This window comes from Vulpes vulpes, chromosome 2, assembly GCF_048418805.1.
Source record: "Vulpes vulpes isolate BD-2025 chromosome 2, VulVul3, whole genome shotgun sequence".
NCBI lineage: Eukaryota > Metazoa > Chordata > Mammalia > Carnivora > Canidae > Vulpes > Vulpes vulpes.
This window is the reverse complement of record NC_132781.1, coordinates 83,846,633-83,867,985: the sequence shown is the minus strand read 5'-3', so window position 1 is coordinate 83,867,985 and position 21,353 is coordinate 83,846,633. Positions and strand designations below refer to the sequence as shown.

The 21,353-nt window shown below is 56.5% G+C and overlaps 1 protein-coding gene across 1 annotated transcript; it reads left to right on the top strand.

Annotated features, from left to right (window-relative positions):
- The first annotated feature begins 759 nt into the window (after window positions 1-759).
- Window positions 760-5,917, top strand: LOC140596444 (ral guanine nucleotide dissociation stimulator-like). Its single transcript, XM_072745082.1, has 10 exons — window positions 760-808; window positions 1,005-1,243; window positions 2,025-2,240; window positions 2,599-2,702; window positions 3,204-3,273; window positions 4,030-4,101; window positions 4,521-4,595; window positions 5,143-5,175; window positions 5,527-5,648; window positions 5,839-5,917. The coding sequence occupies exons 1-10, from the start codon at window positions 760-762 to the stop codon at window positions 5,915-5,917; spliced, it is 1,059 nt and encodes a 352-aa protein (XP_072601183.1).
- Window positions 5,918-21,353: the final 15,436 nt, after the last annotated feature.

Below are 21,353 nucleotides of genomic sequence, written 5' to 3'. Positions count from 1 at the left end.
TGGATCCAGGAGGAGAACCTTAATTCCTCCACAGAGCACATTGGGAGACTGTGGTTTGTGGCTGGGGAGTGACTCCCAGAGCCAGGGATCTCATAGACTCTTGATTTCCACTGGGAGGGCTTCACTGTGGGGGCTTCCTGTGAAGAGGCGAATGAGTCAAAGGGAGCTGTCGATGGGGTCCGGAGCCCTCTGGGGAGCGGAGCACAGCCTGGGCGGATTTGGTGCCTCAAACATCCATCCCTTCAACTGTCCCATCTTGCTCCTCCTGCACCTCTCTCTACCACCTCTTGTGACCTCCACCACTGGGGCCAAGAACAGAAGCTTTGGTGAGCAGAGCACTCACCAATCTGCCACAAACCTAAGCCCCAATACCTGTGGCGTGGAGGATGGAGTAGACGAGGCCCTTGGTCATTGAGAAGAGACGATAAGTAGAAAAACCAGACTCAGACAGGTTTTCTGGATACCAGGTCCGCCACTGCAAAAACAGGGACAGGAGGGCTAGAGGTCATGCTGGGGACATTTCGGGGACCCATACACAAAGAATGGTGCTATGGGAGTACCGTGGGGCATGAGCGGCCAGGCTCTGATGCTGGTCCGCATATGACTCTCCCCAGCAGCCTCTCTCCCATCTCGGGGACCTGGCCTGACCAGAATCTGCAGAACACCTGGCCATCCCTGCACTGGGCCTGCTTCGATGTACAGGGGCCCTGGGTGCAGGCCAACCTGTATGGCCTGAGTTGCCATGCCCCCATTCTCGTGATGCCACGGCAACTTCTGCAGCTCACGGAGGCAGATGCAGAGTCAGAGGGTAAGGGGGATGGCAAGCTGGGCAGACTCTCCGGGATGGGGTTCAGGGGCTGGGTGTTTCTCTATCGGCCATGGACTCTTCCCTGTGTTTGGAAGGGCATGGGGCAAGTCAGTCCCGTGGACACACATGTCTCCTTATCCTGTCCCAGGGCCAGCTCCACGGCTCCTTCCAGCGTCTCCTCCCTCGACTACTCCAGACCTGGCACAAGAGCTGGTGCCTTCCTCCCGTGTACCGGGTCGTGAGCTGCAGTCAGTTCCACCACCAGCCTTCGTGGGGACTGACACTCCTTCCCAAAGCACAAAGACGGAGCCACCTCCAGCCCCAGAGGCCACCTGCCCCTGGGCAACCCCCGAGCACCCGCGGCATGGGGAGCAGCCCGGGCTCATGGCCTTCCCTCCCAAGCTGGTGGCAGAGCAGTTGACCTCCATAGACGCGGTGAGCAGCGGGGCTTCCAGGCCGGGGCCGGGGCAGGCTTGTTTCCTGCCGTCTTCTGCCCAAAACCTTCCTTTCCGTGATGTGGGCTTGTGTGGTCGGGCCCAGATCTCAGCTCCATCCCTTACCAACCACAAGGCCCTGTCCCGTGCCTCAAACCCTTGCTCTCACTGCCCACCTGCACACTGTGGAGCTAGACCCTGGGAAGGACTGACGCAGAGTCCCTGTGTCGCCTAAATGAGCCAGAACCTGTGGGCAAACGGGCAGGCCCTGGTCATGAGCGGGGGGCGGGGGGCCGGAGGCAACTCACTGTGTGCAGCTGAGCCCAAGGCTCACTATGCACCTGCCTTGGAGGCCGAGCACCCCACACTGTTTAGGTGTCAAATGTGAGCTGAAGTAAAGGGAGGCAGACAAATCTGTGGCTTTCCCCCCCTCTGTGAGAATGTGCTGCTGAGAGGGGAGGAGGGCCAGGGCATGAACACTGGGAGGGGAAGTTGCCCCCTGAGGAGCCCCCTTGAGCTGCCACCAGTAACTTGAAGTTACAGGGGAGGACCAGGGTACAGCGCCCTCCTGCCCCCCACCACCCCCTGAGAGTATCTGCTCCTCGTTCATCCTGCACTGGGCTCCCTCAGGGAAGAGGAATGCAGGGCAGTGCAGCGACTCTACCTGGGTTCAGGCCACTTTCTGCCCTTGCTGAGCCCCGGCTCTGACAGGGGACCCCGATGTAGGACATGAATCCTGCATGTGCAATGGCTGTGTGAGCGAGCGTCCCCCTCTTCTCTAGGATCTGTTCAAGAAGGTGCAGCCCCAACAGTGCCTGGGCTCCATCTGGTCCAAGAGAAATGAGCCTGGCTATGAGCACCGGACATGCACAGTCAGTGCCACCGTGACCCAGTTCAACAACGTGGCCAACTGCGTGATCACCACCTGCCTTGGCAACGCACACATGACGGCCCGGGCCAGGGCGGTGGTGCTGGAGCACTGGATCAAGGTGGCCAAGGTAAGCCTATGGGAGGCCCGGCGGACCTGCTCTCCTGAGCCTGGGAACTGCTCTTCCCTTGACCATTCCTCAAGGTTGAAGTCTCTGGTCTCAGGTCTTCTTCCCGGGGGGCCTTGCTGACCTTTCCTCGCATGGCCCAGTGTTGGGGTGCTCAGTCCCCACGTGACTCTTTCCTTGGAGGGACGGGAAACGCCCCCTCTCCCCAGCAGGGCTCTTCGCGGCGTCCTCCATGCGCCCTTCTGTAGGCCCCTGGACATCGGTCTCATCCGGGAGAGGAGACTGACACTGAGAGGAGTGCAGCTCTCCAGCCAGCAGGGCTCCTGCCGGCCCCCTGACAGCTCCTGCTCTTCCTCCCCAGGCCTGCCGAGCCTTACGGAACTACTCCTCCCTGCACGCCATCCTCTCGGCTCTGCAGAGTGTCTCCGTTCACCGCCTGAAGAACACATGGGCCAAAGTTTCCAGGTGAGGGGTCCTCGCTCCAGAAGGACCATGAAGGATGAGGGATGGCCCGGATGCCTGTCCATTCTGGCTTCCTCGGTCCCCCTGGACTTCCTAGGAGGCAGTACTCCATGACAACAGGACGTGGGTGGGCAGGCAGGCAGGTGATTTTCTCAGCCTACCAGGTGAAGAGGCCACCATGCCTCCTAATGTCCCCATTTGGGGAGTCTGGGCTGTGCTGAGTTACAAGTATCTGGATGTGAACATGACAGCAACTGGAGTCTCTTCCCAATTGAAACCAAAAGTGACCAAAGCAGAGCTGTTCAATTAAGAGGGCTTCGGTTGCACCAGATGACCCACACGACAGCTCCCTCCCATGTGCTGCAACGAGCTGAGTGGTCAGAGGAACCCAAAGACACCCCGACCCAGCAGTTGGACTCCCTCGAGGTCTCAGATCACAGGAACTTGCCCTCAACCCTACCCTAGTGTGCCAACATCCGTCCTGCCTTCTCTCGCTCTACTCAGGAAGAAGATTCGAACATTTGAAAAACTGTGCTCCCAGGACAATGCCCAGAGCAGGAACCTGCTTCTCAAGGTAGTATGGGAGGTGTTGGGATAGAAAGAGAGGCGGCGTGGGAGCCACGGTGTCCTTCGTGACTGAATCAGGGACCGTCCCGGAGCATTCCTTCAGCGAGTGCAGCCTTTGGCATGACCGTGGACGCAGCCTGGGGTGAAAATCCACAAGAGGTGGAAAAGCAGCTGCCGCTGAACCAGGATCCCTGAGTTGGACACTCGCGCTCCCCGTCGCCAGCCGGTCCCGATCGGGGCCTCTCCCGAACTGGAGAGCCCGGAGGACAGGCCTGCGCTCTGTGAGGGGTTTGCATGGGATGAGGGCCCCAACAGTGATGGTGGGAATAGGACCCTGGGTCCTCGGGGGACCAAGGGGGGAGCTGGAATTCGCCCCTTTCCCAGTGAGGATCCAGGCTCTGGGAGGCCAGGCTGCTGCAAGCACAAGGTCACGCAGCCATGAATGCTGGAGCTGAGGTTGTTCTGGAATCCCTCATGGCAAGCTGAAGGACGATGTAGCTGCCACCCTGTGCCTTGGGTCAGATGTCCAGGGTCTGAGGTTAAAGATGGGGGGTGGAAGGGGTGAGGGCGGGGGTGGCGGTGACAGTGTGACGGGCACTGAGGGGGGCACCTGATGGGATGAGCACTGGGGTATTGTATATGGTGGCAATTTGAACAGCAATTAAAAATAAATTTAAAAAGAGAAAAGAAAAAGAAAAAACGATCATGGGGAGAAGGGCCCAGGGTGATCCTGCTCTTGAGGAACTTGTCCTTGGCCCTGCAGGACCGGCCAGCTAAGCTTGGAGCCCTGGGGATCAGCGTGCAGAGAGCATGGAAGAGGCGGCAGCAGCAGCAGGTGAGCGAGCCCCAGATCCGTGGCCTCGAGCCCAGAGGAGAGGGGTCTCCCCTGAGAGCTGGAAGCCCCCAAATCAAGGCAGGTGGGGCCTCCCGACTCCGGCTCTGCCTCCCGGAGCCACAGCTTCGACAACACTTCTTTCGAGGTGACCCGGAGGAGGGTTTATACAGCTGGAGACAATGTGTCTGTGGGGCGCAGGGCCCGGGGCACCTACACCCCGATGTCCTACCGCTGGCCCTTGAGCTGTTTGGAGGACTCTGGTGTTCTCCGAGGGAGAGGGGGGAAACCATGGATGCCCCAAGAGTCCTGGTCAGCAGCAGGTGGGAGCTGGGGCGGGCGGGCCGGGGGGCTGACCTGTCCCGGGGAGGGTCCCCGTGGACACGGGAGCAGGGCCTCATTCCACACCCACCCCGACACAGGGTGTCGTCCCCTTCCTGGGCACCTTCCTCACCGACCTGTTCATGTTGGATACTGCCATGGAGGAGTACCTGGAGGTGCGTGGCCCGGGACTGGGTCGGGGCGCTCATGTGGGGAGCACAGGGCCCCTGAGCCGAGCCCCGAGGTCTCCGTCCTTGGCAAGTCTCCCCTCGTGACAGGCTCCCCAATGCCCTGGGAGCGAGGGTCCCTGGCCCACGTCTGGGAGGAGAGGAGGGAGGCTGCACCCAGGTCACGGGTCCCGAGATCGAATCTGCGGCCCGAATGCCAACCTTCAGAGGTCAGGCTGTGTGGGCCTCAGCCTGTCCGTTGAGGTTGCCTGTGGGGGCAGAGTGACGTCAGGGGCCCCGGCCTGAGCGGGCCCTTCGGGAGCCTCGCGTCTCCTGTCCACCTGAGGCTCTGGCCTCCCCTCCTGTGCTCCCGGAAGCCTCACCTGCCCCCCCAGGGCTCCTTTCCCCGGCTCCCGGGGCCTGGCCTGGATCGCAGGCCTGTTCCCCTGGGAGTCCTGGCCCCTGTGTGCCTGGCCCTAGGGTGGCGTGAGGGGGATAGCAGCACCCAGCAGCACCCCGCGGCCCCCTTGATGGCCTGTGCTCGTCTGCTTTCCAGGGCAATGAGGTCAACCACCGGAAGAAGAACAAGGTGAGGGTTTCTCTGAGCTCCCGCAGGGAGGGTGGGGCTGGGGCCAGCAGAGGGGTCCCAGGGAGGACCACGCTGGTCCTCCATCCCCGCATTGTCACATTGTCGGGAATGGCTCCCTGATAACGGCAAAGTCCCTGTAGTTGTCAAGGCCAGAGGCACCGCCATCGGGGACACCTGGCCAGGCCGGGGCGGGGTGTGCTCCCATCTGAGAACAAGCTGGGCCGGGAGGAGTGTGCAGGATGGGGGGTCACCACGTGGCAGAGACCAGCCCCGACGCCTGTCCCGGGCGCAGCCGCCGAAGGCCTCTCCGCCCCCCGGGCCTCTCATGCCATGTCCTCTCTCTGGGCCCAGGAGTACCGAGTCCTCACCGAGATCCTGCTGCTCCAGGTGGCCGCGGATCGGTACCACATAGAGCCCGAGCAGCCGTTCCGGGCCTGGTTCCAGGCTGGGACGTGGCTCAGCGAGGATGAGAGGTGAGGCTCCCAGGGCTGAGGGCGGGAGGGGAGCAAACTCGGGGGGGCCTCTAGGGATCCTTCTCCTCAGGCCCCCGGGGCCGCCTCCAGCCCTGCTGCTGGGGCTCCAGGCTCCAGCTCCTTGGAAATCCCAGGGAAGGCTCCGGAACTGAAGCTCCTGCCCAACTCACACGTGTCCCTCTGTCCTCAGCTACACCCTGTCCTGCCAGCTGGAGCCCCGAGCCTGCCCCCAGACAGGAGGAGCCGCCCGCAGTCACCCTCAGGCCTGAGCCGAGGTGCAGGGGCCTCACGGGGACGGGGCCCGTCTGCAGGACACCACTTCCTCCCGCCTCTTCTACTGGGAGGACGATACGTCATTGTCTTCACTTGTAAACGGAAGACTTCAATGTTGTGATATTAAAGCCGCTTTACAGTCCAGGAGGAGTTTGGGCCTTTGACTTCCTGTAGTAATGTGAGAGAGTTAAAGAGTCTCATAGTCACTTTCCATCTTTTTCCCCCAGATATTCCTTCTTTATTCACGAGAGACACAGAGAGAGAGGCGGGCTCCCTGTGGGCGGCCTGTCATGGGCCTCAAACCCGGGGCTCCGGGGTCAGGACCTGAGACAGAGGCAGAGACCCCGACACTGAGCCACCAGGAGACCCTCTTATGCTCATTTTAAAGGAGAAATCTTACAGAGTCACCAGCTCCTGTATGTGGGATGAAGTAGAGGATCCTGCCTCCTCCCAGCTACTCAAGGGCATCCCCAGGCCCCCCTTCCTCAGAGCACAGTGTCAGGAACTTGGCCAGACAGCAGGGACACCCCTCCGAGCTCCTGAGATTTAGAGGGTGCAGGGACTTCCACAGGAACAGCAACACCACCGACCTGGGGTCCTGAAGGGGACCGCCCGCCAGGACCCCCTCCTGCCCAGGACAGGGGCTCCCTTTGTACACTTTCAAGGAAGGAGGACTTTTTCTTGCCATTTTTCTGATGTGGATTATTTTAGCTCAGGTTTGGGGTTTGACATTCTCATTATTCGGAGCATTGAGTCGTCCAGGTCAACCTCTGCGATTGCAACAACATTAAAGTGGGGGGACACACGTGTAAAGAGACTGTGCTACACATGGATGGCATGAGGCCAGGGGAAGGTCATTAGTGGATGACATAAGGGCAGGCAGGGCTTTCCACCCTCAGTCTCGCTCTCAGGTTCCAACTTCACCCCTGACCAAGCCTGGAATCCTCCTGGGGTCCTCGTCAGTGATCTCTGACGTCCTTTTCCCTCTTGGTGTGCATGAGGGGGAGAGATATTTGTGTACATGAAGGCCACAACTGGGCCAGGTTCCAAGAACACCTGTGCTGGCTTCTGAGCTAGGATCTCCTGCCTCCCTGTACCTCCCTGGGCAGCTCTCTTGAGGGAGCAATTCCCTGAAGGCCCCGGCATCTTGGTCCAGGGGTAGTGACCACTCAGACCTGCTGGGACCTGATGGGTCAGACATTGGCTCCCCATTGCCAGAATAACGGTTCGACCAGAGAAACCCCCACACTCTCCTTGTTGGACAGGATGACTTTAGGTCTTTGTTTTTCCTAGGTCCGTGGTCACAGACATTCACCAGCTTGCACACAGAGTCAGTGTACACACTTACACTGTCTTGTCTGGAGTCGCTAACTGAGCCTGACCCCTTAGGTCTTGTACTTCATTATGTCATGTGGGCGCGTGAGCATTTCCTGTCTGGATCTTTGATGGATGATGAATGAGAGGAGCATTCAGGGGCTTCCATGGGGGAATGCCACCAAGCTGATGACCTGAGGGATCAAATGGCAATAAATATATTCCTATCAATTACCCCTACGAATGGGGGAGGGGCCAAGGCGGTGGAAGAAGAGGGTCCCCAGGTCACTTTCCCACCCCCCACTTACCTAGATAACTTTAGCATCATCCTGAAAACCTATGAATTCGGCCTGAGATTTAAAGAGAGAACAGCTGGAAGGCTGCAGTGAGAAGAGGCGGCATTTCTATGAAGGTAGGAAGACGGGGAAAAAGTAAAGAAATTAAAAAGCCTCCAAGGGTGAGGCCCCCCGAGGAGCCAAGCTGAGGCCCCAGGGCAAGGCCCCAAGGACAGGAGAGCCCTCCCCACCCGGAGGAGCATGAGCTCCAGTGAGTTGGAGCAGGATCTCAGGAGGGCGGGGATGCCCTCAGGCTCCTGGGGGCACTAACAGAGCACCTGTGCCCCAGGGGAAGCCCCCACCCCACGGCCGAGCTCCCCGAAGGGCTGCAGCGGGCCCCAAGGCCCTGAGAGTGGATTCAAGCAGCGCAGGTCCCGGTGCCCAGGGCTCCAGGGACACAGCCGAGGTCCCGGCCTCCACCCAGGACAGGCGAAGCCCAGAGGGCCCAGGAGAGGAAGATGCTCCTGCCCGGGGGTCACCAAGTTGTGCAGGTCTGGGGCCCTGCCCCCGGAGCATCCAGGCCCCTGCAGACTGGGAGCTGAGGTAGCTACTGGGAGAGCTGACTCCAGAGCTGGGGAGCTGGCTGCTGCCACAGTGGCTCTTCCTGAGGTCACCTTGTACCTGGGTAGGAGCAGGGTCCTCACAGGATGAACAGTTCCCACTTGGCCATGCACCTGGCAAGGGTCGGCGCAGCTCCCCCAGGTGCTCACACCTGAGAACCAGCACAGCAGGCCTCGCCCCCAGAAGACCACCTAGAGGGACAGCGGAAAAGCCAGTTATTCCCAGGCAGCACTGAAAAGGTCCAGGGGAAGTCGAAGGATTTACAGTACATAGAGTCAGAGGATACCCCCGCTGGCTTTTTGTTTTCTGTTTGCTTCCCCTCCATTTTTTCCCTTCTCCTTCTCCTTCTTTCTTCTTTCTTCTTCTTCTTCTTCTTCTTCTTCTTCTTCTTCTTCTTCTTCTTCTTCTTCTTCTTCTTCTTCTTCTTTTCTTCTCCTTTCTCTTCTCTCTTTTTCTCCTTTTCCCAATACAACTTGTTTCTGGCCAGTCTGCACTGAGCAAAATGACTAGAAGGAAAAACTAACCTCAAAAGGGAGACTCAGAAACAGTCGTCTCTCCCACTGAGTTACAGAATGTGGATTACAATTCAATGTCAGAAAGCCAATTCAGAAGCACAATTATAAACCTACAAGTGTCTAGAAAAAAGCGTAAAGGATTCAAGAGACTTCATGACTGCAGATTTTAGAATTAATCAGGCAGAAATTAAAAATTCATTAAATGAGATGCAATCCAAACTAGAGGTGCTAAAGACGAAGGTTCACGAGGTAGAAGAACGAGTGAGAGACATAGAAGACAAGTTGAAGGCAAAGGGGGAAACTGAGGATAAAAGATAAAAACATTTAAGAGATCATGAGGATTGGTTAAGGGAATAAAATGACAGCCTCAGAAGGAAAAATCTCCATTTACTTGGGGTTCCCGAGGGTGCCGCAAGGGACAGAGTTCCAGACACTGCACTTGAACAAATCCAAGCTGAGAACTTTCCTAACTTGCGAAGGGAAACAGGCATTCAGATCCAGGAAATAGAGAGATCCCCCCCAAAAGGAATAAAAACCACTCAACACCTTGACATTTAAGAGTGAAACTTGCAAATTCCAAAGATAAAGAGAAGATCCTTAAAGCTGCAAGAGACAAGAAATCTCTGACTTTTACGGGTAGATATATTAGATTAACAGCAGACCTCTCCAGAGAGACCCAACAGGCCAGAAAGGGCCGGCAGGATGTATTCAGGGGTCCTAAATGAGATGAACCTGCATCCGAGAAGCCTGTATCCAGCAAGGCTCTCATCCAGAACAGAAGGAGAGATCAAGAGCTTCCAAGATAGGCAGGAACTGGAAGAATATGTGACCACCAAGCCGGCTCTGCAAGAAATACTAAGGAGGACTCTGTAAAGAAAGAGGAAGTCCAAGGAGACAATCCACAAAACCACGGACTGAATAGGTATCATGATGACACTAAATGTATATCTTTCAATACTAACTCTGAACGTGAATGGACTTAATGACCCCATCAAAAGGCACAGAGTTTCAGACTGGATGAAAAAGCAAGACCCAACTATTTGCTGTCTACAAGAGACTCATTTCATTTTTATTTTTTTGAAAGATTGATTGATTGATTGATTGATTGATTTTTTGATTGATGATGGACAGAGAGAGAGAGAGAGAGAGGCAGAGACACAGGAAGAAAGAGAAGCAGGCTCCAGGCCTGGAGCCGGATGTGGGACTCAATCCCGGGAATCCAGGATCACGCCCTGGGCCAAAGGCAGGTGCCAAACTGCTGAGCCACCCAGGGATCCATGAGACTCATTTGAGGGAAACACCTACAGCCCAAAAATGAAAGGGTGGAGAACCGTGTACCATTCAAATGGTCCTCAAAAGAAAGCAGGGGTAGCCATCCTTATATCAGATAAGCTAAAGTTTATCCCCAAGACTGTAGTGGGAGATGAAGAGGGACACTATATCATACTATCCAACAAGAAGACCTAACAATCATCAATATGTATGCCCCGAATGTGGGAGCTGCCAAGTACATCACCCAATTAGTCACCAAAGTTAAGACATACTGAGATAATAATACACTTACACTTGGTGACTTGAACGTAGCGCTTTATACGATCGACAGATCTTCTAAGCACGACATCTCCGAAGAAACAAGAGCTTTAAATGATACACTGGACCAGGTGGATTTCACAGATATTTACAGAACTTTACATCCAAATGCAACTGAATACACATTCTTCTCAAGTGCGCCCGGAACTTTCTCCAGAAGAGACCACATACTGGGTCACAAATCAGGTCTGAACCGATACCAAGGATTGGGATCGTCCCCTGCCTATTTTCACACCATAATGCTTTGAAATTAGAACTAAATCACAAGAAGAAGTTTGGAAGGATTTCAAACACATGGAGGTGAAGGACCATCCTGCGAAAAGATGAAAGGGTCAAGCAGGAAATTAGAGAAGAACTAAAAAGACTCATGGAAGCTAATGAGAATGAAGGTAGAACAGTTCCCAATCTTTGGGATACAGCAAAAGCAGCCTGAGGGGGAAATACATCACAATGCAAGCATCCATCCAAAACCTGGAAAGAACTCAGATACAAAAGCTCACCTTGCATATAAAGGAACTGGAGACAAAAAAGCAAATAGAAACTAAACCCAGCAGAAGAAGAGTGTTAATAAAGATTCGAACAGAACTTAATGAAATAGAGATCGGAAGACCCGATCAACAAAACAAGGAGTTGGTTCTTTGAAAAAATTAAGAACATAGATAATCCATGAGCCAGCCTTATTAAAAAGAAGAGAGAAAAGCCACGAATTAATAAAATCATGAATGACAAAGGAGAGATTCCCACCAACACGAAGGAAACACAAACGATTTTAAAAACATTTCATGAGCAGCAATACACCAATAAATTAGACAATATAGAAGAAATGGACGCATTTCTGGGAAACCACAAATGACCAAAACTGGAACAGAAGGAAATAGAAAACCTGACAGGCCAATAACCAGGGAGGAAATTGAAGCCGTCATCAAAAACCTCCCAAGACGCAAAAGTCCAGGGCCAGATGGTTTCCCTGGGGAATTCTGTCAAACGGAAAGGAGAAACCATACCTATTCTACTAAAGCTGTTCGGAAAGATAGAAAGAGATGGAGTAATTCCAGACTCCTTCTATGAGGACAGCATCACCTTTTTTCCAAAACTAGACAAAAAACCCACCAGAAAGGAGAATTACAGACCAATATCCCTAATGAACATGGATGGAAAAATTCTCAACAAGATACAAGCCAATAGAATCCAATGCGACATTAAGAGGATTGTTCATCATGACCAAGTGGGATTTATGCCCAGGATGCAAGGCTGCTGGTTCAACACTCTAAAGCAATCAATGTGATTGGTCATATCAGCAAGAGAAAAAACAAGAACCATGGGGTCCTCTCAATAGATGCAGAGAAAGCATTTGACAAAATACAGCCTCCATTCCTGATGAAAACTCTTCAGAGTGTAGGGACAGTGGGTACACTCCTTCACATCTTAAAAGCCATCTGCCAAAAGCCCACAGCCAATATCATTCTCAATGGGGAAGCACTGGGAGCCTTTCCCCGAAGATCAGGAAGGAGACAGGGATGTCCACTCTCACCACTGCTAGTCAACACAGTCCTAGAAGTCCTAGCCTCAGACCCTGGCTGCCTGTGGAGCATTTCCATCCCATCATGGTGCCCCCGTTGAAATGAGGCCAGAGGAACCTGCTATTGTGAGATTCCATTGCTGGAGCCCAGGCCGCTTTCTAGTGTTGCTCCGTGGCTCATGCCACCCCGTCTGGTCAGCCTCCCATCCGTATATCTGTGCCTCAGATACACGGGATACCGGCGCACACGCCTTAGAAATATCATCCATAGGCCCCTGGTGATGTGTCTAGAGAGGACATTCTAGGCTGATCCCCACAGTGCAGGTTGGGAAACTGGACTATTTGAGAGACCCGGTGGGGTAGGTAGGACACAGCACTGGGAAAACAGAGACATAAAGGTCTGAATTCAGCTCCGGGTCCTCACAGGTAGACCTCATTGCATGTTCAGTGGGTTGTGTCTATGGCATTTCGTGGCTCATGATGTACAGTGAAGGGGATGGCATGGGGGAAGCATTCATCTGCCAAGAAGGGGCTCAGGATAGGGCTGACTGGAGGAAGGGGCCCAGGTCCCAGGATCTCGAAAAAGTGATGTCACTTCCTTGGTGACAGCCCCGCAACTGATTCGGAACTCTGGTGACCAGGCACCTGCATTCCACAACCGCTCACCTTACTGGAGACGGTTGAGAGAACAAGATGTCCTCTTGCTGTTGTCCTACGTTGAGGCGCTCTGGGCTCCGCAGAGTCCAGAGTGAGAGATGTTCACGTAGCTGTCGACGTCGGCTCGGCCCTCTTCTCCGAAGCTTCTGCTTCTGTGGCGGGAGACCTCAACAGGTACCACAAGGCAACTTGGGGAGGCCACTGGAGAGCAGGCACACTGTGATCTCAGCTGAGCGGGCTCCCACCCCTGATACCTCACTGTGTGTGTGTCTGTGTGTTTATGTGTATGTGACTGTGTCTGGGGGTGTGTGTGTGTGTGTGTGTGTGTGTGTGTGTGTGTGTGTGCGAGTGTAGAGGGGACCGAGGAGAGGAACGTGCCCTTCTGGGAAGAGACCAGCTGCCAGGTGTTGGCAGCCTGACACACCTTTGGTGTTAGGACCCCAGGCCATAGCAGGCACATGAGAAGGGGAGTGCTGGGCACACAGCTCCACTCCCAGTATGTGGGTCATGAACCCAACAGCCTCTTTCATGTGGCTCCCTCCTTGCCAGATGTCTCCACAGCTGCCCCTCTGGCCTGTACGGGAGAACGCGGTTTCTAATGGGGGTGTCCCCTCGGGGGTGATGGAGAGGGAGGACCCTAAGGTCTCTTGGCCCTGTATATACGGGGCACTGTATTTGCAGACCTGCACCCAGGAGGTCTTGGAGGAGATGGTGTGTGGATTCAACTATTCCAGCTCCCTAGACAATGATCTGGTGCTCCCGACAAACAGGGATCGGTGCTGCTCTGAGGTGAGGCAGGGAAGAGGGCTCACCCCAGAAATATGGCCCCCACACGAACATGCAGTGAAACCCGGGGCCCTCCCCTAGTGTGGCCACAAGAGTGTCCCACAGGCCCAACCTCAGAGAGATCTGAACCTCCACGCCTAGCCTCTGGCTACGTGGGATGTCGGAGGACACCCTTCACCTGTGTTGGAGTGGTGCGGCAGAGAGTTCACGTTTGGAGGAGTTGTGGGGGGGTTGTTTTGGCTTGTTTTTCCCCAAGCCTTGAGGATCTATGGGTTTTACTTCTGTTTTTATTAATTGACCTACTCATCCCAGATATGCTGTGTAGAAGCCAGCTCCACTGTCCCTGCAGACCTTCTCTGAGCCCTTCCAAATCATCACAGTAAAGAGGGAGATGTAACACAAAAGCAAGGGTGGGATGAAGCCATCCTATATGTTTTCATATCGAATGTGTACATAGTTTCTCTCCATATGTTTCTCAATAACATGTCGTCTCTCAGAACACATCAGATCATGGTCGGCCCAACAGCTCATGAGCTGTATCCTGATAGATCGTCGTAGTCCTTCATCAATGGGGCTGTCTGCCACAGGGTTCAGACTTTCAAGGCCCTTGGCACCTGACCTGATGCCATTCTCCTGCCATGTCTGCAGTGCTGCGAGGAGCACCTTATGTGTCCCCATAGACAGCTTTGGATGCTAGATCTGCCATAACCTGGAGCCCCAGATTAGGGGAAGGCCTCTGATGCTTCCTGACACCAGTAGCTGGCTCTCTTTGGAATGTTCCACCCAGGAACTCTTGGAGGAGTTTCTCCAAGAGTTGAACTCCTCCATCTCCCCTGACAAGCACAGGGGCATCAGGCCACCAACCACATCCATTGAAGGTCTGCGGTAAGAGCAGGTCCACATTCATGGTCAAACTCAAGACCCAGAGAGGATCAGGGCAAGCCCAGAACCCAGACAAGAAACAACTGATGCTCTTGGGCCCTGCAGGAGAAGGGAGTTTTCCCCCGAGCCTTCCTCGTAGGTCAGGAACAGCCCAAGCCACATCCACATAAGGGAGACCCCATGCAGCTCATGCTCTGGTCTCCTCTCACCCCCAATGTGTATGATCTTGAGCAGCATTTGAGGGTCTAGGCCTCTGTGTTCTAGTGGCAGTTGGGATGTAACTGAAGACTCTGTGGCATCCTGGTCTTCATAAGAGCTATTAGCTGAGAGGAATGCTGTTGTTGCTCAGCTGACAGAATGTGTTGAGGTTGCCAATGCTTTACCATGTCTGCCCTGAAACCAATGGTACTTTGAAGCCTCGAACCTTTTTCTGTGTGGGCACTCGAGTCCCTTGTCCTGTGCAACTTCCCGAGGGGATGGGAGTCTCTGGGCCGACCAACGGACCCTGATCTTCCCAGTGGTTCACGGTTTGGAAGCTGACTGCAGGGCCCCTCCTTGTGTCTCTGGTGTGAAAAGGAATCAACCCTATCCCTGCGTGAGGCCCGGACCATGCTGACGCTCAGAGAAGGGAGAGTGGATGATTTGCTACAGTCCTTGGTGCCATCCTTCCAGGACAGAAGCCTCATCATCAACCCAGTCATTTCATGTCTCTACCAAGTGTTCACCGCAGCCCAACAAGTCCTGGGCCAGCAATTCTCTGGGTGAGTGACCACCCCATACACAGCACAGGGGCGGGGGGCTCGCCTCTACTACCAGTATGTTTCGGCAATGTCATTGCACCTCTCTGAGCTTCCGTGTCCTCCTCTGAAAAGTGCTGGGGTAAGAGGATGAACCTCATGAGGCTACTGTGGGAAATCCGGAGAGGAAACATGGCCTGGACTTCTCTGGGGCCTGGCCCTGTAGAAAGGGCTGCTGGGCATCTTCCCGTGGAGCAGTCGTCTCTCCCCAGCGAACAAGCTCTCCTCATCGGCCCTCATGGGCCTGTGGCCCTCTGGGTTGACAGAAGCACGGACAAAGCAGGCCGTTTGCCTGTGTGCAAAGGACTTCTCAGATTCCATCTCACTGGTCCTGATACTTGTCCTTTATGTGGCCAGAGGAGAGGTCACTGAGGAATGAACGAGCAGCTTCAGGTCCACTCAGGAGATGGAAAGTGCTGGTTGGGAGTCCGTCATCCAATAACACATATTAAGCACCGAGTACTGCAGACACATTTCTAGTCACTGAGATATTTGAAGGAATAAAGAACATACAGCGTCTCGGTCCAAGACTCATCAGGGTGTCAGACAGTCGAGCACTCTGCAGGTGGTGGGCACACACGTCCATAGTTTGTTAGATCTGACATCTTCCTGGCCGCCTCCAGGGATGAATGGATCCACCCATATTTGGACCATTCTCATGGACGATAAGATCAACTAAGGGCACTGGGTGGCTCGGTCAGGAAGGCCTCGGCCATCAGGTCAGGTCGTTGTCCCAGGGTCCTGTGTTTGAGCCCTACATTGGGCTCCCTGCTCAGTGGGGCGCCTGCTCACCTTGCTTATTCTCTCTCTCTCTCTCTCTCTCTCTCACTCTTTCCTTCTCTCTCTCCTTGTCTAATTAGTAAATATCCTCAAAAAAATTTTGGGAAAGTTCAAGTAAAACTTTGATTGATCTTTGGATCCAGGAGGAGAACCTTAATTCCTCCACAGAGCACATTGGGAGACTGTGGTTTGTGGCTGGGGAGTGACTCCCAGAGCCAGGGATCTCATAGACTCTTGATTTCCACTGGGAGGGCTTCACTGTGGGGGCTTCCTGTGAAGAGGTGAATGAGTCAAAGGGAGCTGTCGATGGGGTCCGGAGCCCTCTGGGGAGCGGAGCACAGCCTGGGCGGATTCGGTGCCTCAAACATCCATCCCTTCAACTGTCCCATCTTGCTCCTCCTGCACCTCTCTCTACCACCTCTTGTGACCTCCACCGCTGGGGCCAAGAACAGAAGCTTTGGTGAGCAGAGCACTCACCAATCTGCCACAAACCTAAGCCCCAATACCTGTGGCGTGGAGGATGGAGTAGACGAGGCCCTTGGTCATTGAGAAGAGACGATAAGTAGAAAAACCAGACTCAGACAGGTTTTCTGGATACCAGGTCCGCCACTGCAAAAACAGGGACAGGAGGGCTAGAGGTCATGCTGGGGACATTTCGGGGACCCATACACAAAGAATGGTGCTATGGGAGTACCATGGGGCATGAGCGGCCAGGCTCTGATGCTGGTCCGCATATGACTCTCCCCAGCAGCCTCTCTCCCATCTCGGGGACCTGGCCTGACCAGAATCTGCAGAACACCTGGCCATCCCTGCACTGGGCCTGCTTCGATGTACAGGGGCCCTGGGTGCAGGCCAACCTGTATGGCCTGAGTTGCCATGCCCCCATTCTCGTGATGCCACGGCAACTTCTGCAGCTCACGGAGGCAGATGCAGAGTCAGAGGGTAAGGGGGATGGCAAGCTGGGCAGACTCTCCGGGATGGGGTTCAGGGGCTGGGTGTTTCTCTATCGGCCATGGACTCTTCCCTGTGTTTGGAAGGGCATGGGGCAAGTCAGTCCCGTGGACACACATGTCTCCTTATCCTGTCCCAGGGCCAGCTCCACGGCTCCTTCCAGCGTCTCCTCCCTCGACTACTCCAGACCTGGCACAAGAGCTGGTGCCTTCCTCCCGTGTACCGGGTCGTGAGCTGCAGTCAGTTCCACCACCAGCCTTCGTGGGGACTGACACTCCTTCCCAAAGCACAAAGACGGAGCCACCTCCAGCCCCAGAGGCCACCTGCCCCTGGGCAACCCCCGAGCACCCGCGGCATGGGGAGCAGCCCGGGCTCATGGCCTTCCCTCCCAAGCTGGTGGCAGAGCAGTTGACCTCCATAGACGCGGTGAGCAGCGGGGCTTCCAGGCCGGGGCCGGGGCAGGCTTGTTTCCTGCCGTCTTCTGCCCAAAACCTTCCTTTCCGTGATGTGGGCTTGTGTGGTCGGGCCCAGATCTCAGCTCCATCCCTTACCAACCACAAGGCCCTGTCCCGTGCCTCAAACCCTTGCTCTCACTGCCCACCTGCACACTGTGGAGCTAGACCCTGGGAAGGACTGACGCAGAGTCCCTGTGTCGCCTAAATGAGCCAGAACCTGTGGGCAAACGGGCAGGCCCTGGTCATGAGCGGGGGGCGGGGGGCCGGAGGCAACTCACTGTGTGCAGCTGAGCCCAAGGCTCACCATGCTCCTGCCTTGGAGGCCGAGCACCCCACACTGTTTAGGTGTCAAATGTGAGCTGAAGTAAAGGGAGGCAGACAAATCTGTGGCTTTCCCCCCCTCTGTGAGAATGTGCTGCTGAGAGGGGAGGAGGGCCAGGGCATGAACACTGGGAGGGGAAGTTGCCCCCTGAGGAGCCCCCTTGAGCTGCCACCAGTAACTTGAAGTTACAGGGGAGGACCAGGGTACAGCGCCCTCCTGCCCCCCACCACCCCCTGAGAGTATCTGCTCCTCGTTCATCCTGCACTGGGCTCCCTCAGGGAAGAGGAATGCAGGGCAGTGCAGCGACTCTACCTGGGTTCAGGCCACTTTCTGCCCTTGCTGAGCCCCGGCTCTGACAGGGGACCCCGATGTAGGACATGAATCCTGCATGTGCAATGGCTGTGTGAGCGAGCGTCCCCCTCTTCTCTAGGATCTGTTCAAGAAGGTGCAGCCCCAACAGTGCCTGGGCTCCATCTGGTCCAAGAGAAATGAGCCTGGCTATGAGCACCGGACATGCACAGTCAGTGCCACCGTGACCCAGTTCAACAACGTGGCCAACTGCGTGATCACCACCTGCCTTGGCAACGCACACATGACGGCCCGGGACAGGGCGGTGGTGCTGGAGCACTGGATCAAGGTGGCCAAGGTAAGCCTACGGGAGGCCCGGCGGACCTGCTCTCCTGAGCCTGGGAACTGCTCTTCCCTTGACCATTCCTCAAGGTTGAAGTCTCTGGTCTCAGGTCTTCTTCCCGGGGGGCCTTGCTGACCTTTCCTCGCATGGCCCAGTGTTGGGGTGCTCAGTCCCCACGTGACTCTTTCCTTGGAGGGACGGGAAACGCCCCCTCTCCCCAGCAGGGCTCTTCGCGGCGTCCTCCATGCGCCCTTCTGTAGGCCCCTGGACATCGGTCTCATCCGGGAGAGGAGACTGACACTGAGAGGAGTGCAGCTCTCCAGCCAGCAGGGCTCCTGCCGGCCCCCTGACAGCTCCTGCTCTTCCTCCCCAGGCCTGCCGAGCCTTACGGAACTACTCCTCCCTGCACGCCATCCTCTCGGCTCTGCAGAGTGTCTCCGTTCACCGCCTGAAGAACACATGGGCCAAAGTTTCCAGGTGAGGGGTCCTCGCTCCAGAAGGACCATGAAGGATGAGGGATGGCCCGGATGCCTGTCCATTCTGGCTTCCTCGGTCCCCCTGGACTTCCTAGGAGGCAGTACTCCATGACAACAGGACGTGGGTGGGCAGGCAGGCAGGTGATTTTCTCAGCCTACCAGGTGAAGAGGCCACCATGCCTCCTAATGTCCCCATTTGGGGAGTCTGGGCTGTGCTGAGTTACAAGTATCTGAATGTGAACATGACAGCAACTGGAGTCTCTTCCCAATTGAAACCAAAAGTGACCAAAGCAGAGCTGTTCAATTAAGAGGGCTTCGGTTGCACCAGATGACCCACACGACAGCTCCCTCCCATGTGCTGCAACGAGCTGAGTGGTCAGAGGAACCCAAAGACACCCCGACCCAGCAGTTGGACTCCCTCGAGGTCTCAGATCACAGGAACTTGCCCTCAACCCTACCCTAGTGTGCCAACATCCGTCCTGCCTTCTCTCGCTCTACTCAGGAAGAAGATTCGAACATTTGAAAAACTGTGCTCCCAGGACAATGCCCAGAGCAGGAACCTGCTTCTCAAGGTAGTATGGGAGGTGTTGGGATAGAAAGAGAGGCGGCGTGGGAGCCACGGTGTCCTTCGTGACTGAATCAGGGACCGTCCCGGAGCATTCCTTCAGCGAGTGCAGCCTTTGGCATGACCGTGGACGCAGCCTGGGGTGAAAATCCACAAGAGGTGGAAAAGCAGCTGCCGCTGAACCAGGATCCCTGAGTTGGACACTCGCGCTCCCTGTCGCCAGCCGGTCCCGATGGGGGCCTCTCCCGAACTGGAGAGCCCGGAGGACAGGCCTGCGCTCTGTGAGGGGTTTGCATGGGATGAGGGCCCCAACAGTGATGGTGGGAATAGGACCCTGGGTCCTCGGGGGACCAAGGGGGGAGCTGGAATTCGCCCCTTTCCCAGTGAGGATCCAGGCTCTGGGAGGCCAGGCTGCTGCAAGCTCAAGGTCACGCAGCCATGAATGCTGGAGCTGAGGTTGTTCTGGAATCCCTCATGGCAAGCTGAAGGACGATGTAGCTGCCACCCTGTGCCTTGGGTCAGATGTCCAGGGTCTGAGGTTAAAGATGGGGGGTGGAAGGGGTGAGGGCGGGGGTGGCGGTGACAGTGTGACGGGCACTGAGGGGGGCACCTGATGGGATGAGCACTGGGGTATTGTATATGGTGGCAATTTGAACAGCAATTAAAAATAAATTTAAAAAGAGAAAAGAAAAAGACAAAACGATCATGGGGAGAAGGGCCCAGGGTGATCCTGCTCTTGAGGAACTTGTCCTTGGCCCTGCAGGACCGGCCAGCTAAGCTTGGAGCCCTGGGGATCAGCGTGCAGAGAGCATGGAAGAGGCGGCAGCAGCAGCAGGTGAGCGAGCCCCAGATCCGTGGCCTCGAGCCCAGAGGAGAGGGGTCTCCCCTGAGAGCTGGAAGCCCCCAAATCAAGGCAGGTGGGGCCTCCCGACTCCGGCTCTGCCTCCCGGAGCCACAGCTTCGACAACACTTCTTTCGAGGTGACCCGGAGGAGGGTTTATACAGCTGGAGACAATGTGTCTGTGGGGCGCAGGGCCCGGGGCACCTACACCCCGATGTCCTACCGCTGGCCCTTGAGCTGTTTGGAGGACTCTGGTGTTCTCCGAGGGAGAGGGGGGAAACCATGGATGCCCCAAGAGTCCTGGTCAGCAGCAGGTGGGAGCTGGGGCGGGCGGGCCGGGGGGCTGACCTGTCCCGGGGAGGGTCCCCGTGGACACGGGAGCAGGGCCTCATTCCACACCCACCCCGACACAGGGTGTCGTCCCCTTCCTGGGCACCTTCCTCACCGACCTGTTCATGTTGGATACTGCCATGGAGGAGTACCTGGAGGTGCGTGGCCCGGGGCTGGGACGGGGCCCTCATGTGGGGAGCACAGGGCCCCTGAGCCGAGCCCCGAGGTCTCCGTCCTTGGCAAGTCTCCCCTCGTGACAGGCTCCCCAATGCCCTGGGAGCGAGGGTCCCTGGCCCACGTCTGGGAGGAGAGGAGGGAGGCTGCACCCAGGTCACGGGTCCCGAGATCGAATCTGCGGCCTGAATGCCAACCTTCAGAGGTCAGGCTGTGTGGGCCTCAGCCTGTCCGTTGAGGTTGCCTGTGGGGGCAGAGTGACGTCAGGGGCCCCGGCCTGAGCGGGCCCTTCGGGAGCCTCGCGTCTCCTGTCCACCTGAGGCTCTGGCCTCCCCTCCTGTGCTCCCGGAAGCCTCACCTGCCCCCCCAGGGCTCCTTTCCCTGGCTCCCGGGGCCTGGCCTGGATCGCAGGCCTGTTCCCCTGGGAGTCCTGGCCCCTGTGTGCCTGGCCCTAGGGTGGCGTGAGGGGGATAGCAGCACCCAGCAGCACCCCGCGGCCCCCCTGATGGCCTGTGCTCGTCTGCTTTCCAGGGCAATGAGGTCAACCACCGGAAGAAGAACAAGGTGAGGGTTTCTCTGAGCTCCCGCAGGGAGGGTGGGGCTGGGGCCAGCAGAAGGGTCCCAGGGAGGACCACGCTTGGCCTCCATCCCCGCATTGTCACATTGTCGGGAATGGCTCCCTGATAACGGCAAAGTCCCTGTAGTTGTCAAGGCCAGAGGCACCGCCATCGGGGACACCTGGCCAGGCCGGGGCGGGGTGTGCTCCCATCTGAGAACAAGCTGGGCCGGGAGGAGTGTGCAGGATGGGGGGTCACCACGTGGCAGACACCAGCCCCGACGCCTGTCCCGGGCGCAGCCGCCGAAGGCCTCTCCGCCCCCCGGGCCTCTCATGCCATGTCCTCTCTCTGGGCCCAGGAGTACCGAGTCCTCACCGAGATCCTGCTGCTCCAG

What these genes read in the sequence shown, in the direction of transcription:
- LOC140596444 (XM_072745082.1), top strand. Translation starts at nt 760, where the DNA reads ATGCCACGGCAACTTCTGCAGCTCACGGAGGCAGATGCAGAGTCAGAG. An exon ending in GGCAGATGCAGAGTCAGAGG is followed by an intron (nt 809 to 1,004) that starts GTAAGGGGGATG and finishes CGACTACTCCAG; the next exon opens with ACCTGGCACAAGAGCTGGTG. An exon ending in AGAGGCGGCAGCAGCAGCAG is followed by an intron (nt 4,102 to 4,520) that starts GTGAGCGAGCCC and finishes ACCCCGACACAG; the next exon opens with GGTGTCGTCCCCTTCCTGGG.